Source organism: Polypterus senegalus, chromosome 14, assembly GCF_016835505.1.
Source record: "Polypterus senegalus isolate Bchr_013 chromosome 14, ASM1683550v1, whole genome shotgun sequence".
Taxonomy (NCBI): Eukaryota; Metazoa; Chordata; class Cladistia; order Polypteriformes; family Polypteridae; genus Polypterus; species Polypterus senegalus.
In genome coordinates, this window is record NC_053167.1 from 4,113,667 (window position 1) to 4,130,101 (window position 16,435).

Consider the following 16,435-nt stretch of genomic DNA (forward strand, 5'->3'; position numbering starts at 1 on the left):
AGACACTAAAATCTTACCATACTGAGAGAATATCTCTCTTAACTTTTCATCATTAACATCTTCCCCAAAGTTCTTGATATAAACATTAGTAAACTCCATTGCTTTGGCACCAAACTCTGCTTCTCTCTCTTTTCGGGACTTGAAATGACCCACAAAACTACAACGAAAAGCACATTATCAGACACTAAAATGTTTATCAAAAAAAGAAATCAAACACAGTCCAACACAAACTACAGAAATATGGTGTACAGCTACATTCTTAAATATCCATTGGTATTTTATAGAATCCTAAAAATCCAAACAAAAACCCCCACCCCCCACATTAAAAAAACATTATCTAACTTATCTATTCTTCCACAAAATATTCCAACAAAACATTTATCACAACGTACATTTCTCCATCGGGCGGCACGGTGGCGCAGTGGTAGCGCTGCTGCTTCGCAGTAAGGAGACCTGCATTCACTTCCCAGGTCCTCCCTGTGTGGAGTTTGCATGTTCAACCTGTGTCTGCAAGGGTTTCCTCCGGTTTCCTCCCACAGTCCAAAGACATGCAGGTTAGGTTCATTGGTGATCCTAAATTGTCCCATGTGTGCCCTGCTCGGAATTTCTTCCTGCCTTGTGCCCTGTGTTGGCTGGGACTGACTCCAGCAGAACCCCTCCCCATGACCCGGTGTTAGGATATAGCAGGTTGGATCATGACTGACTGACATTTCTCCATCAATGATGCCTTGCATGAATAACAAAAGCATTATGGCCAGTAACTACTGAAACATTCAAATGCAAAGACATTAAGGCCATGAACAGGAGGTAAACGAGTAATGAAAATCCCACTAGAAAGCAAGGATAAACTAATGGGAAAGCTCAAACGCCTCTCCTCCAATGAGGCGGTGATGAGATTGATAAAATGATCCACAAACACTTCTAAGAAAGCAACGTTCAGAGTAATGGGAGAATCAACAGGAGTCCTAAATTACTTGTGGCTTTAGTTGACCAGATAAGGTGATAAAGTTGAGCATATTAAGACTAAGACGACATGATCTATTAGAAGAGGTAATAGTTATAAAGTATACAAATTGAACTGTTTAATTGCTTCCTCACTCCGTTGTCAAAGTTCTGCATTCTCATCTGGGCTTTGTGACTGCCTTCTTTGAAGTTAGAGGACATATTTTTCCATGATACATCTTGCTTAGAGTGGACAATGCAAAAAACGTACCTTGTAATCAACGGATTAATAACTCTCTACTTGAGAAAAACAATGTTCTTTCCACCACTGTTGTAACATGGACACCTCGCAACCCACATATTAAAACTTAATAGTCCCTGTGCACCTTATACCAGTAATCAATAGTGTACACCCTGTGAACATTTAACGGAAAACAAAAATATAAAAACATAAGAAAGGAAGGTCAGAAAGAATTTTTTCCGCATTAACACTGATCAGTGCTTTTAATATAATCTCTGTGTGGAAGTTCTTGGAAGTCTTTTTCCTTATTCCTTTACTGCACTTACAATACTAAATGTGATCTCAGGTACACAACTGCATGGTTAAACAGTCAATTTCATGTACCATCTTACAAAATTAATATCATCATAAAGCCCTGCAAATACCTGAAAGTCATCTAAATGTTCAAACCGAATTTTGCCTTCAAGTCTGACATTTCACAAGGTAGGAAGCAATTTTTCTGATTCTACATGCAAAGTCTTGCTGTGCAGATTTGCATTATTCAGTAGGTTTAGTCAAAATAACCCAATTGGTCCTAAAAGCTTATAAAAACGCAAAATTTATTCAAAGGCCAACTGTTACCTAGCAAAAGCTCAATTTAATTTCCTAAAAAATATGCTAAAAGAAAAACATGTTTTAATTTTAGAGTAGCAGATACAGTATTAAGAAACAACAATGTTTACATTGTCATAGTGACACTATTCCAAAACTTACAAAAGGAGGCAAAGAGTCTAGCAGCATAAACCTTTCACAGGTTTAAAATGTTTCTTTCATTTGGTCCCAGGATTTAATGCTGGTTTTGTGAATAAATTGGTATGAGCATATAAAGGCATGAACTGATATTTTTTGCTAATTAAGCATAATATCAGATTATGTAGGGTTTGAGTGCTACAATCCAAAAGTACTCCTGTGTAGGGATGTCAAAAAAAAAAACCCACACAGGCTTAAGTTATTTCTACTTTACCAATACAGAGTTAGTCCGGAAATAGATTCATGTGTGCTTTGAGCATGCAATGATGTAACTGATCTGATGGGAATTTTAAATGTTCAACTTGTAGGATGTAAAGGGGAGACAAAAATGGTGAAATGAATTGCATTTTAACAATGTGTTGTACGCAGCTTCTAAAAGCGAACAGAGGCTTTGCATTCATCCTTTGATTACATTGAGCAAATCTACAGATGCCCCTCGATCCATTTTATAACTGGTTTATAAAAAGTTAACTGTCACAGAGGAAACTTTGTATGTACCATTATCGGTTATGCATATAGGACTGTACACACCAGCAGATTAACAGTTGTAGCAAGTAAAAACCGAGGCAATTATTAAATCAAGTGGCAATTTCTCTGGTTTACATTGGAGATGAAATTACATTAAGTGAAAATTCATTTAGTGCTTCAAAGCATAATGCGATGCAAATTATGCCAGTTAGTTGGACCAGAAAACACTTCATTTCTATAAGTATGCAAATGATACAAATCAGACTTTAAAAGCATGCTGTAACAAATACTATTTTAAAAAGTTTTTTTTTTTTAAATATGTACTGAAATATCTTGGAATTCACCAAAAATACAAAATTAAAAATTCTAATTTGTATTAAGCAATATTTTTCAGTTACTGGAAAGAAAATGTCAAAATAAATTTAAGATGTGCACATGGTAAGAATCTGGGTCTATAATATTCATGAGGAATGCTGAAATCCCTCTTGAAGCTAAAATTCTCCCATTTGTTATTACACACTAACATTCAACCCTTCCACTGTATGTTATTATGAATAGCAATATTAGTTTACTTAAATTATAGTTGGTGGAGATACTACTTAAAGGATATACCATAGGGGGTGGGAGACCTCTTGATTAGAGATTATGATTTTTGCCTGCCAATTCAATATATAGTGATTTTTAAAGTATTTGATTCAATATAATTTATTGTTTTAGTGAAAAGAGAATTTATCACCAACCTGATTTAATTCATTCTGTGTAATACAATATATTTAAAAAAAAGCTCGAGTCAACAAGTAATCTTAATACCCAATAGAAATGTATGAAATTAAGAAATTTCATACTGGTAGTACAAATGTGTATGCTTTTGTAGAAGCATGCATTACATATGAACAAAAATAAATCCAGAGTGAAATATTTAACTGTCAATATTAATTTCATGGTATGGTTTACGTGTGGTTGCGCATACTTACATTTTGTTCACGGGAATGTCCGCACTTTCAGAATTGCAATTTCTAAATGAAACTCTCTCACCAACATACCACTATTTTAAAACTCCTGTTACTATTACTTTTTATAGATTTAATATACAGGAAAAAGTACGAAAGGTATTAAGTATTGTGAAATTTCACAAGTACAGGAATCAAACATTCTTTTATCATGACATCCCTACTACAATGTTAAATACATACTGCTGCCCATTAAACTGCAACACCAAAGACAGATATATCAAAGCAATACTTGCACTAGTGATCAGAACTTTTAGAACACCTCCATTTTTCAGTTTTTATTGAAATTTAAGCAAGACCAGCGAATACGAAATAGTGGGACTTTTGATTGTTCAAAAAAAAAAAAAAAAATAAATAAACACCTTCTCCAAACAGAAAGTTGCATTAACATCAGGGAGCATACAGTATCTTCATCATTCCTGTTCTCTATGCTCTTTGTGGAAGAGGCACATCTTGGAAGAATATATAAACCTTTTCAATAGAGGTGATTGGACCGTAAGGGATCATCTGATGTGATGGACAGTCCTCTTTTTAAAAGTGCTTCCCAGTTAAACTGTTCACTGCAATTTAGGATTCACAAACACCAATTACAACACAAACGTTTTGGACCATTATACAGGGAGAGCAGAATTATTAGGCAAGTTGTATTTTTGAGGATTAATTTTAATATGGAACAAACACAGTGCTATCAGTCAATCCAAAATGTTAATAAACCTGAAACCTGAATGTTTCACAACGGAAATGTGAGTGTGAACATCAGGGGAATACATATGTGCGCACAATTATTAGGCAACTATTAGTGTGCAGATTTATTATGCAACTAAAGGAAAAATGAAAATTTTCCCATCTCACTTGTTTATTTTCATCTGTTATAGTGAGAATAACAAACACCTCAAAATTTACAAACAAACATCTGACATTTCAAAAAAAAATCAATCAATCAATCAATGACCAATATAGCCACCCTTCTTTCCAATAACAGTCATAAGCCTTTCCATTCATGGAGTCTGTCAGTTTCTTGATCTGTTGACGATCAGCTTTTTGTGGAGCAGTGACTACAGCCTCCCAGACACTCTTCAGAGAGGTGTATTGTTTTTCTCCCCCGTAAATCTAGCGTTTTAGAAGTGCCCACAAGTTCTCGATAGGGTTTAGGTCAGATGAGGAAGGGGGGCCATGTCATTATTCCTTCATCTTTAAGGCCTTTACTGGCTGGCCACGCAGTGGAGAACTTCGATGCAAGTGATGGAGCATTGGCCTGCATAAAAATCATGGTCTTCTTCCTGTGTCACTGTTTGAAGAAAGTGTCTTCGAAAAACTGGCAGTAGGTTTGGGAGTTGATTTTGAGTTCATCTTCAATGCAAAATGGTCCAACTAGCTCATCTTTAAAAATACCAGCTCATACCAGTACCCCACCTCCACGTTGGAGTGGAGCTCTGTGCCCATTACTGATCCACAGGTCCATCCATCTGGTCCATCAAGAGTCACTCTCATCAGTCCATAAAACCTTTGAAAAAAATCTGTCTTCAGATATTTCTTGGCCCAGTTTTGACGTTTCAACTTATGTTTCTTGTTCAGTGGTGGTTGGGTTTCAGCCCTCCTTACCTTGGCCATGTCTTTGAGCACTGAACACCTTGTACTTCTGGGCACTCCAGGTAGGTTGCAGCTCTGGAATATGAAAGTACTGGAGGATAATGGGTTCCTGGTAGCTTCACGTTTGATTCTTCTCAAATCTTTGGCAGCTAATTTGCGTCTTTTGTTCTCAACATGTTTCTTGCGACCCTGTTGACTATTTGCAACAAAATGTTTGATGGTTCTGTGATCACACACCAATATCTTAGCAATTCCAAAAGTGCTGCATCCCTCTGAAAGACTTTTTACAATTTTGGACTTTTCAGAGTCAGTTAAATCTCTTTTTTGGCCCATTTTGCCTGAGGAAAACTTGCTGCCTAATAATTCTGCACACCTTGATATAGGGTGTTGATCTCCTTAGGCCACACCCTCCCTCATTACACAAATACACATCACCTGACGTGCTTAAATCCAATAAGCATTCAAGTTAATACAGCTTGGAGTTGGAATATACGCATTAAAAATGATATGGTCAAAATACTCACTTGCCTAATAATTGTGCACACAGTGTACATGCATACATACACAGATTTTGGAGGAGTGATTTGAGGGTGTACTTTTTGTATGTTTATTACTTTTCCACTGTGTGAAGGAGTCTAGGAGTGTGGTATATCCTAGACATTTTTCTGACAGGTTTAATATTCAATTGGTGGAATGAAAAATACAGTAGCATTTAGTTGCCTTAGTTGACCCAATTCATTTTGTCCCTCATTTTCAAAACACAGCAGCATAATTACTACACAATAGTGGTTGCAACAAAGCCTTTTTTTGGTTTTCACTTAACCAGAGTCGAGTCCATTACCGCCTGTTAATTTCATTACAATAATATTACTTTGAATTTATCCACTGTAGGTCACTCCAATTTATTCATTTTTCCTTAAGTTATTTTGCATAAATAGGATTTGTAAAGAATTATGTAAATGGTGTATAGGATAATGGGCTTTAGTGGATATGTGCAACGTAAAAATAAGCGAATCCAAACTTAATATACAGGACAACAATGAATGTTTAGAACAGTGTAAGTATTGAGAAAAAAAAAAACAGATTAAGCAACTTTAAATTCTTAACATGTTAGAGTAGCACCCAACACATCTATCACAATCATCAAAAGCCTGACACTGAAATGTCTAGAAAAATTGTCAAATTCTAAATTACATATCCAGACATTAGAATCTACAGTACTGCAAGGTATACTGAAGCATGAGGGCAGTGCATAATTGCCTCAATCAATGGTTTTCAAAACAAACACACATTTTTAAATCTTCAGAACTAAAATGTGACATGAGGCAATTTAAAGACAAACATAACTGAATATGTTCAATTACTGCATGAAACCAAGTCAATTGTTGCTTTAATTGTAGGCTCGTTCTGCAATTTTCCACCACTTCAGTACACAAACTGCTATTAAGGGATACACAAGGAAACAAAAGGAGGGGTGGTTGAAAGAATCTTAAAAAGGACTGTTCATTAAATACAAGACATACCCAAGTATTGATCTGTCTCAGTAACCCTACAGCAATCTCCACTCCTATCTTGCTCATCTAACATCATTCTCTTGTTCCATGTCTACTGTCCATGCCAATTTATGCCAACAGGGAACCCTCTCGCTTGCCAATCCAGGCTATCAGAGAAATTAACCCGCAACGATGAGCTAAGACCAGGGGCCTCATGTATAACGCCGTGCGTAGAACTCGCACTATAACATGGCGTAAGCACAAAAGCCGAAATGTGCTTGCGCACAGAAAAATCCAGATGCAGGAATCTGTGCGTACTCCAACTTCCATGTTCTTCCGCTACATAAATCCCGATCAGCGTGAAAACTAACGCTCGTGCACGCGCATTATGTAGCGCCCCAAATCCTCCCAGAATTACGCCTATTTGAATATGCAAATCAATATAAATCGCTCTTAAGCGCAGCCTTCTGTGAAAAGACAATGGGAAAAGCACGGGGGGAAACATAAGAATTTCAGCGAATACCAAGTGGAGGCAAAGGAAAAACATACTATTTGTTCAAATAAGCCGTGGTATAATCAACAAAAGGAAGTTGATCGAGTGACATAGCGTGTTGGAGAAACTTGAAAGCTCACATTCACAAAATCGCACAGTGCGGAAATAAAAAGAAGTCACATATCAAAGTCGCCGTGGAAAGCCGAGTTGTAAGCCCACTGTCTGAGTGTCATATGAAAGCTTATTAGGGTACAGAGAAAAAAGCCACACGGTGGGGAAAAAGCACGAAATGTCAACTTCAATCTCGACATTTCCACTTTAATCACGTAGTTTATTTTGTCATTAAAGTAGAACATCATAAAATTCATCTTAAAATTGTTTAATTAACCAGTTTCTAAAATCACATCGTAATTAAAGTAGCACGTTAAATGCTTTGTTTTGTATTTGATTTTCTATGTGCTCTATGTGTGTGAATCACTACTTGCTTCTTAAACCGGCTCTCTTCCTCCAACTGGACACAGAGTCCATTACATTCGTGATATTACAGCTCTCTGAATAACTAAAATACTGAGATGTATACGTGATGTCATTTTCATGATGATAGGAGTTAAAGCACGTTATTAAACATGTTTCACTTCGATGAAATAATTTATTGCAGCAGTACTCAGGGGCTGCTCTAAGCTTGTGGTGGCACTGGGCAGAGGAAGAATCGGTGGCTCCTTCGCCGCCAATGTCATGCACGGTGGATGGCCACGTATGTTGCAGACACTAGCCGCCTCGTGCTCATGACACAAGCATTTAACTTTTGCGAAATTTGTCTCTGCGTTTTTAGCTGTGTTGTTTTTTTCTTTCTGTTTTATATTCAATATATATTGGCGTAGCCGTCACTGCAGTCAGTGCTTTTCTTTCCCCAAGTAACCGATCGCCATACAATCAGCTCTGTAATAGACGTTAAGCCATCTGTAAGCTTAGCGCCAATTCTTCAAAACGTTTAAAGAACATTGAAATATCTTCGTAGTACATGTTTAATTATTCTATCCTTAAAGACACTCCCAGTGAAGAATATAGATTATTTAAATGAAGTTAAAGTTTTATCTGTATAATTTAACAAACATATTTTGCTGCATTTCACCTTAAAAATGATATGTCATCATATGTAAATACGCGCTTTATAAAGTGGCTCAGGTTGTGCGATATTATAACTGTAGTGCAAGTTTACAGTGAGGTGATTGTACTTATAAGTACAAACAGTTCTACAAGGAGCACTTGATTGGCTGCATTTAAAGTTCTTGGGATTAAACTGTTTTGAACCGCGAGGTCCGTACAGGAAAGGCTTTGAAACGTTTTGCCGTGGCAGAGACAGCGTGTGCTTAATGCCGTATACCGATAATTCTCTTTCCGATCAGCTGCTGCTGTGATTCACACTCAGATACAGTGATATAAATATCCCGAGTGGTGCAGTGAGAGAAATATGGAAAAAGATGATCCGCTGTGGCAACTCCTAACAGGAGGAGCTGAAAGAAGAAGAAGAAGAAGAGGTGAGAGTAACAACGCTAAAGCAGTTATGGCATTTGGAATACTATGGCTGTTCCCTGGACCATTATATTGTTACGAGTTAATTACAATCAGATGCATTACACTAATAAACAATATGCGGTTAGTTCGTGTATTTATAAAGCCGCGTCATGAAAATAATGAGTAATCACACAAGAACAGTACCATTGCTTTGACGCTGGGTGCCGCCAGTTTGCAAAACCGAGCGGAGAACTTGCGTACGACAAGGCATGAGGTACCGTGGAAAAGTGCATGGCTTTACGCCAAGTGTAGGTTTTATACATCGCGATTTGAACGTGGAAAAGTTCTTACGCAACATTTCTGTGCGTACGCACCGTTTATACATGAGGCCCCAGATGATCTGAGAAAGTGTTTTGTAACACAGGAGTGTGGTCTTATGCCATCACAAGCAGTCGGCAAAGAGTCTCTCGGTCCGTCTCCCCAGTTCAGTCCACCTGTCTTACAATTTTTAGTTTTGGTAAATTAGCTGAAGTTGGAAGATTAATACAGAAGAATTTACAGATGAAAATTAATAAAATGCATATATATATAAACCATTTCATTTTAGTGTTATGACCATTAATGAGTAGAGGAAACTAGTTTTGGACTGAGCTGCTAATATTGGACAATGCTAAACGTTTCATAAAAAATACATACGAACAAGCGGAATCTTTTTTAGACTTGTCATGCACAACTGTACACTTTTTTGCAAATTATTGAAATGCTTTTTAATACTGAAAAACACCCCCTGGCCTAGAACTACAGCATGCTATTTGAGCACATGTGCATCAAAGTTTGTTCTAGTTAAACATTTGTTTTTAATACAGTAGGGTGTGCTATTAGTGAAAACTATGATTCAAGATTACACCTAGCTTTGCAGTCGTGCGCCTATATTCATGGAAGGGTCCAGGTCAAGCAGTGCAAAATTCTGTGGGAGCTTGGCATTTAAAAACACCACACAAACGCCTTTGTACTTGAGAAGCAAAACACAAGTTTTCTATGTAAACTTAATCTCTAATGGTTAATACTGCATTCATTGTTAAGCAGCCTTTTCTAGCCATTTGCCAAAAAAAACTGTACTTCGGCATATAATATAATCCTAATTTTTTTACTGGAATGTCATTTTTTAAATTAAGGCATTATATGCTTGCAATATAAATGAGAACAGTCTTTTTAACTTTATAGGACACAAATTTGTTAAACTCCTTGAAATACTTACACTTTGCGGTCATTTAACAACATCCCATTCATAGTGTCTATGGCTCTGTTCGCTGCTTCATGTGTTTCAAAATGAACAAACCCATATCCTTTAGAACCATTCTCATCACACACAACCTGTAACACAGCCAGTTATACAGAATAAGAATAAACACTTAAAATACTGCTATAGACTACTTCCAGAACTATGTCCTAATTCTGTACATATGAAGGAAATATTGGCACCAACATCCTTAACACAAACAGGTCTTGGGTTAAGAAAGAATCCTATTTGTGTCACCTTTCCCTTCCAGTAACCACACTCCTCAGACAGCATGGATTTGATCAGTACTTAGGACACTGAATCACAAACAAATTGCTTACCTGTGTGGACAATGTTTGCAGTATGTCATTATGATCTGTAAAGTTTATTTGTATTAGATTTTACTCATATGAGCATAATCCACAGAAAAGAAACCAGCTGAAAGTAAAGATGTGTGAGATGAGCTGGCTGAGGAGATTCATGGTAGAAAACTGAAAGACGACACACCCTATTTGGCTCATGAACAATTTAAGTACGAATTCCAGGGGCATGAATTTCTATATTGATTGAAACAGGCCTTAAGTTTATTTCAAAGCAATGCAATTCAGAGAGAGAGAGAGAGAGAGAGAGAGAGAGAGAGAGAGAGAAAGAGAGAACGAGAACAAAAAGCATGTGCTGATGTCTGCTTGACCAATATGGTTAAAACCAGTTTCTCAAATGAGAGCAGATAAAGGAGTTATTTGGGTTCAGTCCGGGAAAAAAAATAGATCTGGCAGTTGCATATATCTGACAAGAATTCTATAAATATGTAAACGAGTGAGTGGTTATAACGAAGAGGATCCAGCACAAAGTCAGAAGTGTCTTTATGCTGTTGAACATTCTGCCAGATGGGGCATATGGTCATCAGCATTTACCCACTTGAACTGGCGATGAAGACTGTACAGTTCCTTGGATTCCCTCCAGCCCGAGTATGTATGTATAATTGGATTATACACTGTCGTATTATGGGAATGGAAGTTATTATCTAAAGCAAGTTAAATACACATCTTTCTTTGTACCACATCTCTGTAATCCGATTATTTTTCGGCCATGGTTATAAAGGGAAGGGTTTTGGTTCTCGTCTGATCTGGATCAAGAAAGAACATTTCCTGGGGAGAAAGAATGCCCACTGCTGGATACAACCTGTTACTGAGATTTGTGTACACCAGTCATATTTAATGATGCAAGCACAGAAAAGACCAAAATATATGTACAATAATAATTTGTCAACATTTTGCAATGACAAAGCATTAGTGTTGGCTGTTAAATATTCATACTAGGAGTCTTTTTTTTTTTTAATTATGTACAAAAAAAAAAAAAAAAAAAAGTCCCTAGATGAAACATGTTGATAAAAGATTTTTTGGGTTTTATATGCTCATATCTGTGGAATTAACATACCCAACATCTACCTGCATTACATTATACACATTCATGGAAAAAGCTATGCAGAATTTTCAGCATTCTTACCTTGCATGACAAAATGTTTCCAAAAGCAGAGAATGTATCATACAGAGCTTTATTGTCGATTGATTCATCCATATTCTTAATAAATATATTTCCAACCCCTGACTTCCGCAGGCCTGGATCTCTCTGTGACCACATTATTCTTATTGGTCTACCTTTAATCACTTCATAATTCATAGTATCCAAAGCACATTCAGCTGTAGAAAGAAAAGAATTTCCATAAAACAAACAAATTTAACATCCTCAAACGCAGCAACAGCCTATCACCAAGTTCACTTGCATTAAATTGTGCCTGTTCCTGAAAACTGTCTTCCTTTGTGAAACCTATAGTTTAGCAAGGAGGCACAGTGAAAACTGAAAAGTGAATTTGGGGATGGAACAAAAAGGGAGTTCCAAGTCTGAAGATCAAGACAATGCATATTTGTAACTTAAATAGAAGGGCATGAGCTTACACAGAATCAAAATCAAGTTTTTACATTTTTACACTGGCTTCAAGTTACGTTTCAAGACATTTTTAAAGCTTTTTAAAATAGTGGTAATGGCTTACCCTACCTTTACTTTGCCTCTACTGTAGAAGACAAACTGGAATGACACACCTATCATCAGAAATATTCGTGGTATTTTATGAAGACTGTAAACATGTTGGCAGGGCATACTCACTGCAAAGTTGCTCATAAGCTCTTTATATATTTTTTTATTATTCCACCAACAATTATGAATGGTTAATGTCTTTTTACATTTTCTTTTTTGGCAAGTGGTAGGTCTAAACCACACAACCTCTCTTGACATTCAGAAGAGATGGGTCATACATGACATACATGTCATACATGACAGATCCGACTTCATACCTTTGCATTTCAAAATACATTCTAACGTAGAAACATATCACTCTTTATTCTCTGAAACTGAACTATGAAATGATGCAGGGTCACATCTTTTGAAGATCAATGCCTGTGTTCACCAATACAGTTTGCTTTTAGATTGGTAAACTAGGTTGCAAGAATGCAAACAATGTGTGTGACTGATACATATTCCATAGTTTTTTTTATAGTGAAAAAAGATTGAGCAATTGAGATGTAGACAGGACTTAGAGGATTTAATGCTGACCTTCAATTTAAAAGCTTAGTCTTATATAAATGCATTTCCTGTTTGTGCACTACTATGATTTCTTCCCACAATTAACTAACAATAGTTGAAGCAAAAATAAAAGCGTTTTCCATTAGTGAAAATACAGTTATAAAACTTATGTAGAATAGGCAACACAAGCAAGTTGGTATTTTCTTCTATGGATGTTATATTGTTTGCTGCCGTTTGTAGTTTTCCCCACCAGCCACCACTGAAGCACAGCATATCAAAGTGATAGCAGAGAAAAGATTGCCAACAGGACAACAGATTTAAAAAAGTGGGTGGATTATTCCTTCAAATATACAAACACTGCCACAGCAACGCAAATTTATCCCACTGATTTTACTAATTTACATAATGGTCTGTAAACTAAATACTTCATAGACCGGTTGTGTTTGACAAAGATGTACAGTATTTGGTAACCAATAAAAGAAGCCAAGCCCTAAAACCTGGAAGTCGATACAAACAGAGGATAAACTGCCCACTGGCAAACACGGTTAGCAGCCATGACAGCAGCAAGTAATATGGTGGTTAGCATCACACGTATGTATGTGTGTGGATAGCGCAAGGGGATTCTGAACATCACTTGCTCAAGGCTAGCATCATGGAAAACTAGTAACAGTAGCCATAGGAACAGTCTATGGGGCCACTGGGTCAATTACCCCTCCATTCATGGGAGCAATGTTAGAGAAACAGTCACAAAAGGTAAAACTGTCTTAAAGACTGTACCATGTGAAAAGGTATCACACAAAAGAATAAATAATTTTAGAAATTTGACAGGTGACTGAAAATATCTATCCACAAGATTTTTGGAAAACTGTTTATCGAAAGAACTGAAAACCAGGCTACATTCAAATGACATACAAGTTAGAAATTATCATGCATTTCTGTACTGAAACCTAAAGCCCAATGGGTAGCTTACAACATACTGTATATTACCAAACCAGCCTCAAATTATAATCATGCATACTTTATTCAGGTACTTGAAATAAAAGGACTAATACAATTAAAAAAAGAAACCATTGTATAATCAGCATTAAGAATTCACCCAAGACTTCCATTTACAGTGTCAAATAGGGCCTAACCGAATATTTTTTGAATGATGATATTGATGGGTGGCATGGTGGCGCAGTGGTAGCGCTGCTGCCTCACAGTAAGGACACCTGGATTCGCTTCCCAGATCCTCCCTGCGTGGAGTTTGCATGCTCTCCCCGTGTCTACACAGGTTTCCTCCAGGTGCTCTGGTTTCCTCCCACGATCCAAAGACATTCAGGTTGGCAATCCTAAATTGTCCATAGTGTGTGGGTGTGTGTGCCCTGCCAGGGAATTTGTTCCTGCCTAGGCTGGCTGGGATTGGCTCTACCCCCATAACCATGTGTTAGGATATAGCAGGCTGGATAATGGATGGATGGATGAAATTGACATGTAGACAGCAAAGACAACCAATTACCAATACAGGTATATACACTATTATACCAGTATTGGTGGTGTTTAAGTAAAATATGAAAATGTTAGTTTTTCACAGGAACAAGTTTTAATTTAACATAGGCAGGTTAAACTGAAGGGTTTTATTTTTATTTCTTACATGATCCAATAGCACAGAGCCATGTAATATTACTCTAAGTGTACACCAGAGATTCGGAGAGAATAAGTGTTTTCGAATCTGAGCGCGCATTTTAGATTGACTTAACGCGCACTACATCGAGCCCCGTGCTATTGTGCTCTGGCCTGCCTGCCTCAATAAGTCACCATTGCTTCTTTATCGTTCATTTAATCATGGGCCTCTCTACAGTTTTGTTTATTTTCGGGTTGTATTAAATTTATGCATCATCTGATCCATTGGCGGACCGTGCATCTCACACCTAGGCCTTCAGTACTGCTCCGTCTGAATCAACCCACCCCTCAAAAACTAATTTATGGTTATAAAAAACCATCTTAATATGCAGAAATACAGATAGAGCCACTGCATCGCAGATAGAATCGCAACAAATTACTCACCAAAAATTCGGATTATTTGTAAACAAAATCCATCCTCCTCTTTCCTCAAAAACAGTTCAATCACTGTCGTACAGATTATCCGTGCACCTCAGTTCCATTAAAAAGTCCCTTTCTATCGCCATTGAAGCTAATGCTGAAAATCGAACCTGTGGCTTCTATCCAATCAATGGGTCTGAATACGGCGACGTCGCTGTACGCCTGCTAGAGGGCGGTACTGACACCAACTCAAAATCTGATTGGTTGAAGCAACAGGTTAATCGACATTTATTCTGTGTTAGAGTGCCTGCACAATGGATTGTAAAGTCCTCTCTGCCTGGCAACAAATGATGGCTGAAATGTGATTGGTTAAATGCTTTAATACGAAAATACATGCCTGTAAGCAGCACAACCATCGGAAAAGCTATGAAAGGAAGCGGACAGACTATCTGGATTTAATACGTGTTCATGGACAAAATATACAATTATCAGTAGTTTGTCATTCAGATATTTTTACTTATGAATATGCTAAGCACAGTCCATCTGCAAATATTTACCTTATATAGGCAGGCACTCAATTATGTGGGAGGCGTGATGACGCGACATGCAACTCTGCCTCCCACGGCCATCGAGCTGCAGTCCATTACAGTATATGGACGAAAAAATAGGTTCCAGGTATGACCATTACGTGTAGAATTTCGAAATGAAACCTGCCCAACTTTTGTAAGTAAGCTGTAAGGAATTAGCCTGCCGAATTTCAGCCTTCTACCTACACAGGAAGTTGGAGAATTAGTGATGAGTCAGTGAGTGAGTGTCAGTCAGTGAGGGCTTTGCCTTTTATTAGTATAGATTTAACAGTCAATGTTGACAAATGAAGAATGAACCTCACTAACAAAGTTATATTATAAAGGGAGGGACAGACAGACAGATGTAAAATTCCGTTACAACAAATATCTTTACATTGAAATTTTTATTACAATGAAGTATTTTTATGGTCCCGACAGCTTCCCCATATTATAGGAGTCTATAGAAATCTGGTTACTACGAAGTACACTCAGCAGATACTTTCATTACAACGAAGTGCCCAAAAGACGTTGAAATGCTTGAATGAATCATCCACAGAGCAGTTAGTTCTGGGGCCGCAGCTCAGTTGTGCATAACAATCCCCAAAAACATTGTAATGTTTTTTTCTTTCTTCGAACTTTCCTCGTACTGTTTTTGTTTTTGCCGTTTTTGTTTTCAGTGATACATTTTGCTCATTGCTTGACAACATTTGAAAAACATCCATTGGAATTTAACTCATTGTCACCCTCCTATAGAAACGGCAGACACAAAAAAAAACGATAGTTCATATTAGAGAGAAGAAAAAACAAACAAAAAAAAAAACCACGTTGCAGTTTTGCAGCTCTCGATTGCGGCAAAAAGAAAAGACGTCAGTGAATTTGGAATTTCGCCATCGACACTGTCAACTTTCTTGAAAGATCGAGCAAACCACCTTGATAGGTTTCACCAGTCAGACCAGATATCAGAAGGCAGCATCTTAAAAAGGCAATACTTCGGAGTTAACCCTTTTTAAAAATAAAGGCTTTCATAGTAATGCATCTTTTTATTTTATATATATAATAAAAGGAAATCCCGAGATGAGACTTTCTTGGAGTACAAAGGTTTCAAGTCCCGCGAGACAACACTTTTTGCCAAAAGATTTTGACAAGTCCCGCTCTCCTCTCAAACATTTACAACCACGGTCCACTCACTTCTCATTCATGTGAATGTTATTGTCAGACGGGGGGTTGTGGGCGGGGGGGGAAGATGACAAAGTAGAACGTCGTAAAGAGGTTCAAAAACGTTGGCATGATACACATGCAGAGCAGGTTAGAGATTATTAAAGTACTAAAATTCGAAAGTCTCAAAAAACTGATGGCAAAGGTCACATTAGCACCAACAAACAGAAATTAATCTGAAATAACGGAACAGCAAAAAGAGAAATAGACATAGGTGATGACAGAAGTATGT

The 16,435-nt window shown here is 37.3% G+C and overlaps 1 protein-coding gene across 1 annotated transcript in view; it reads right to left on the bottom strand.

The window, feature by feature from the left end:
• Positions 1–16,435, bottom strand: part of pabpc1l (poly(A) binding protein, cytoplasmic 1-like) — a 56,402-nt gene that overhangs the window by 23,829 nt on the left and 16,138 nt on the right. The window contains exons 3-5 of the mRNA XM_039736038.1: positions 11,327–11,520; positions 9,800–9,915; positions 18–157 (exon numbers count right to left, since the gene is read on the bottom strand). Of these exons, the coding sequence (XP_039591972.1) occupies positions 18–157; positions 9,800–9,915; positions 11,327–11,520 (450 nt within the window). The remainder of the gene's footprint in view (positions 1–17; positions 158–9,799; positions 9,916–11,326; positions 11,521–16,435) is intronic.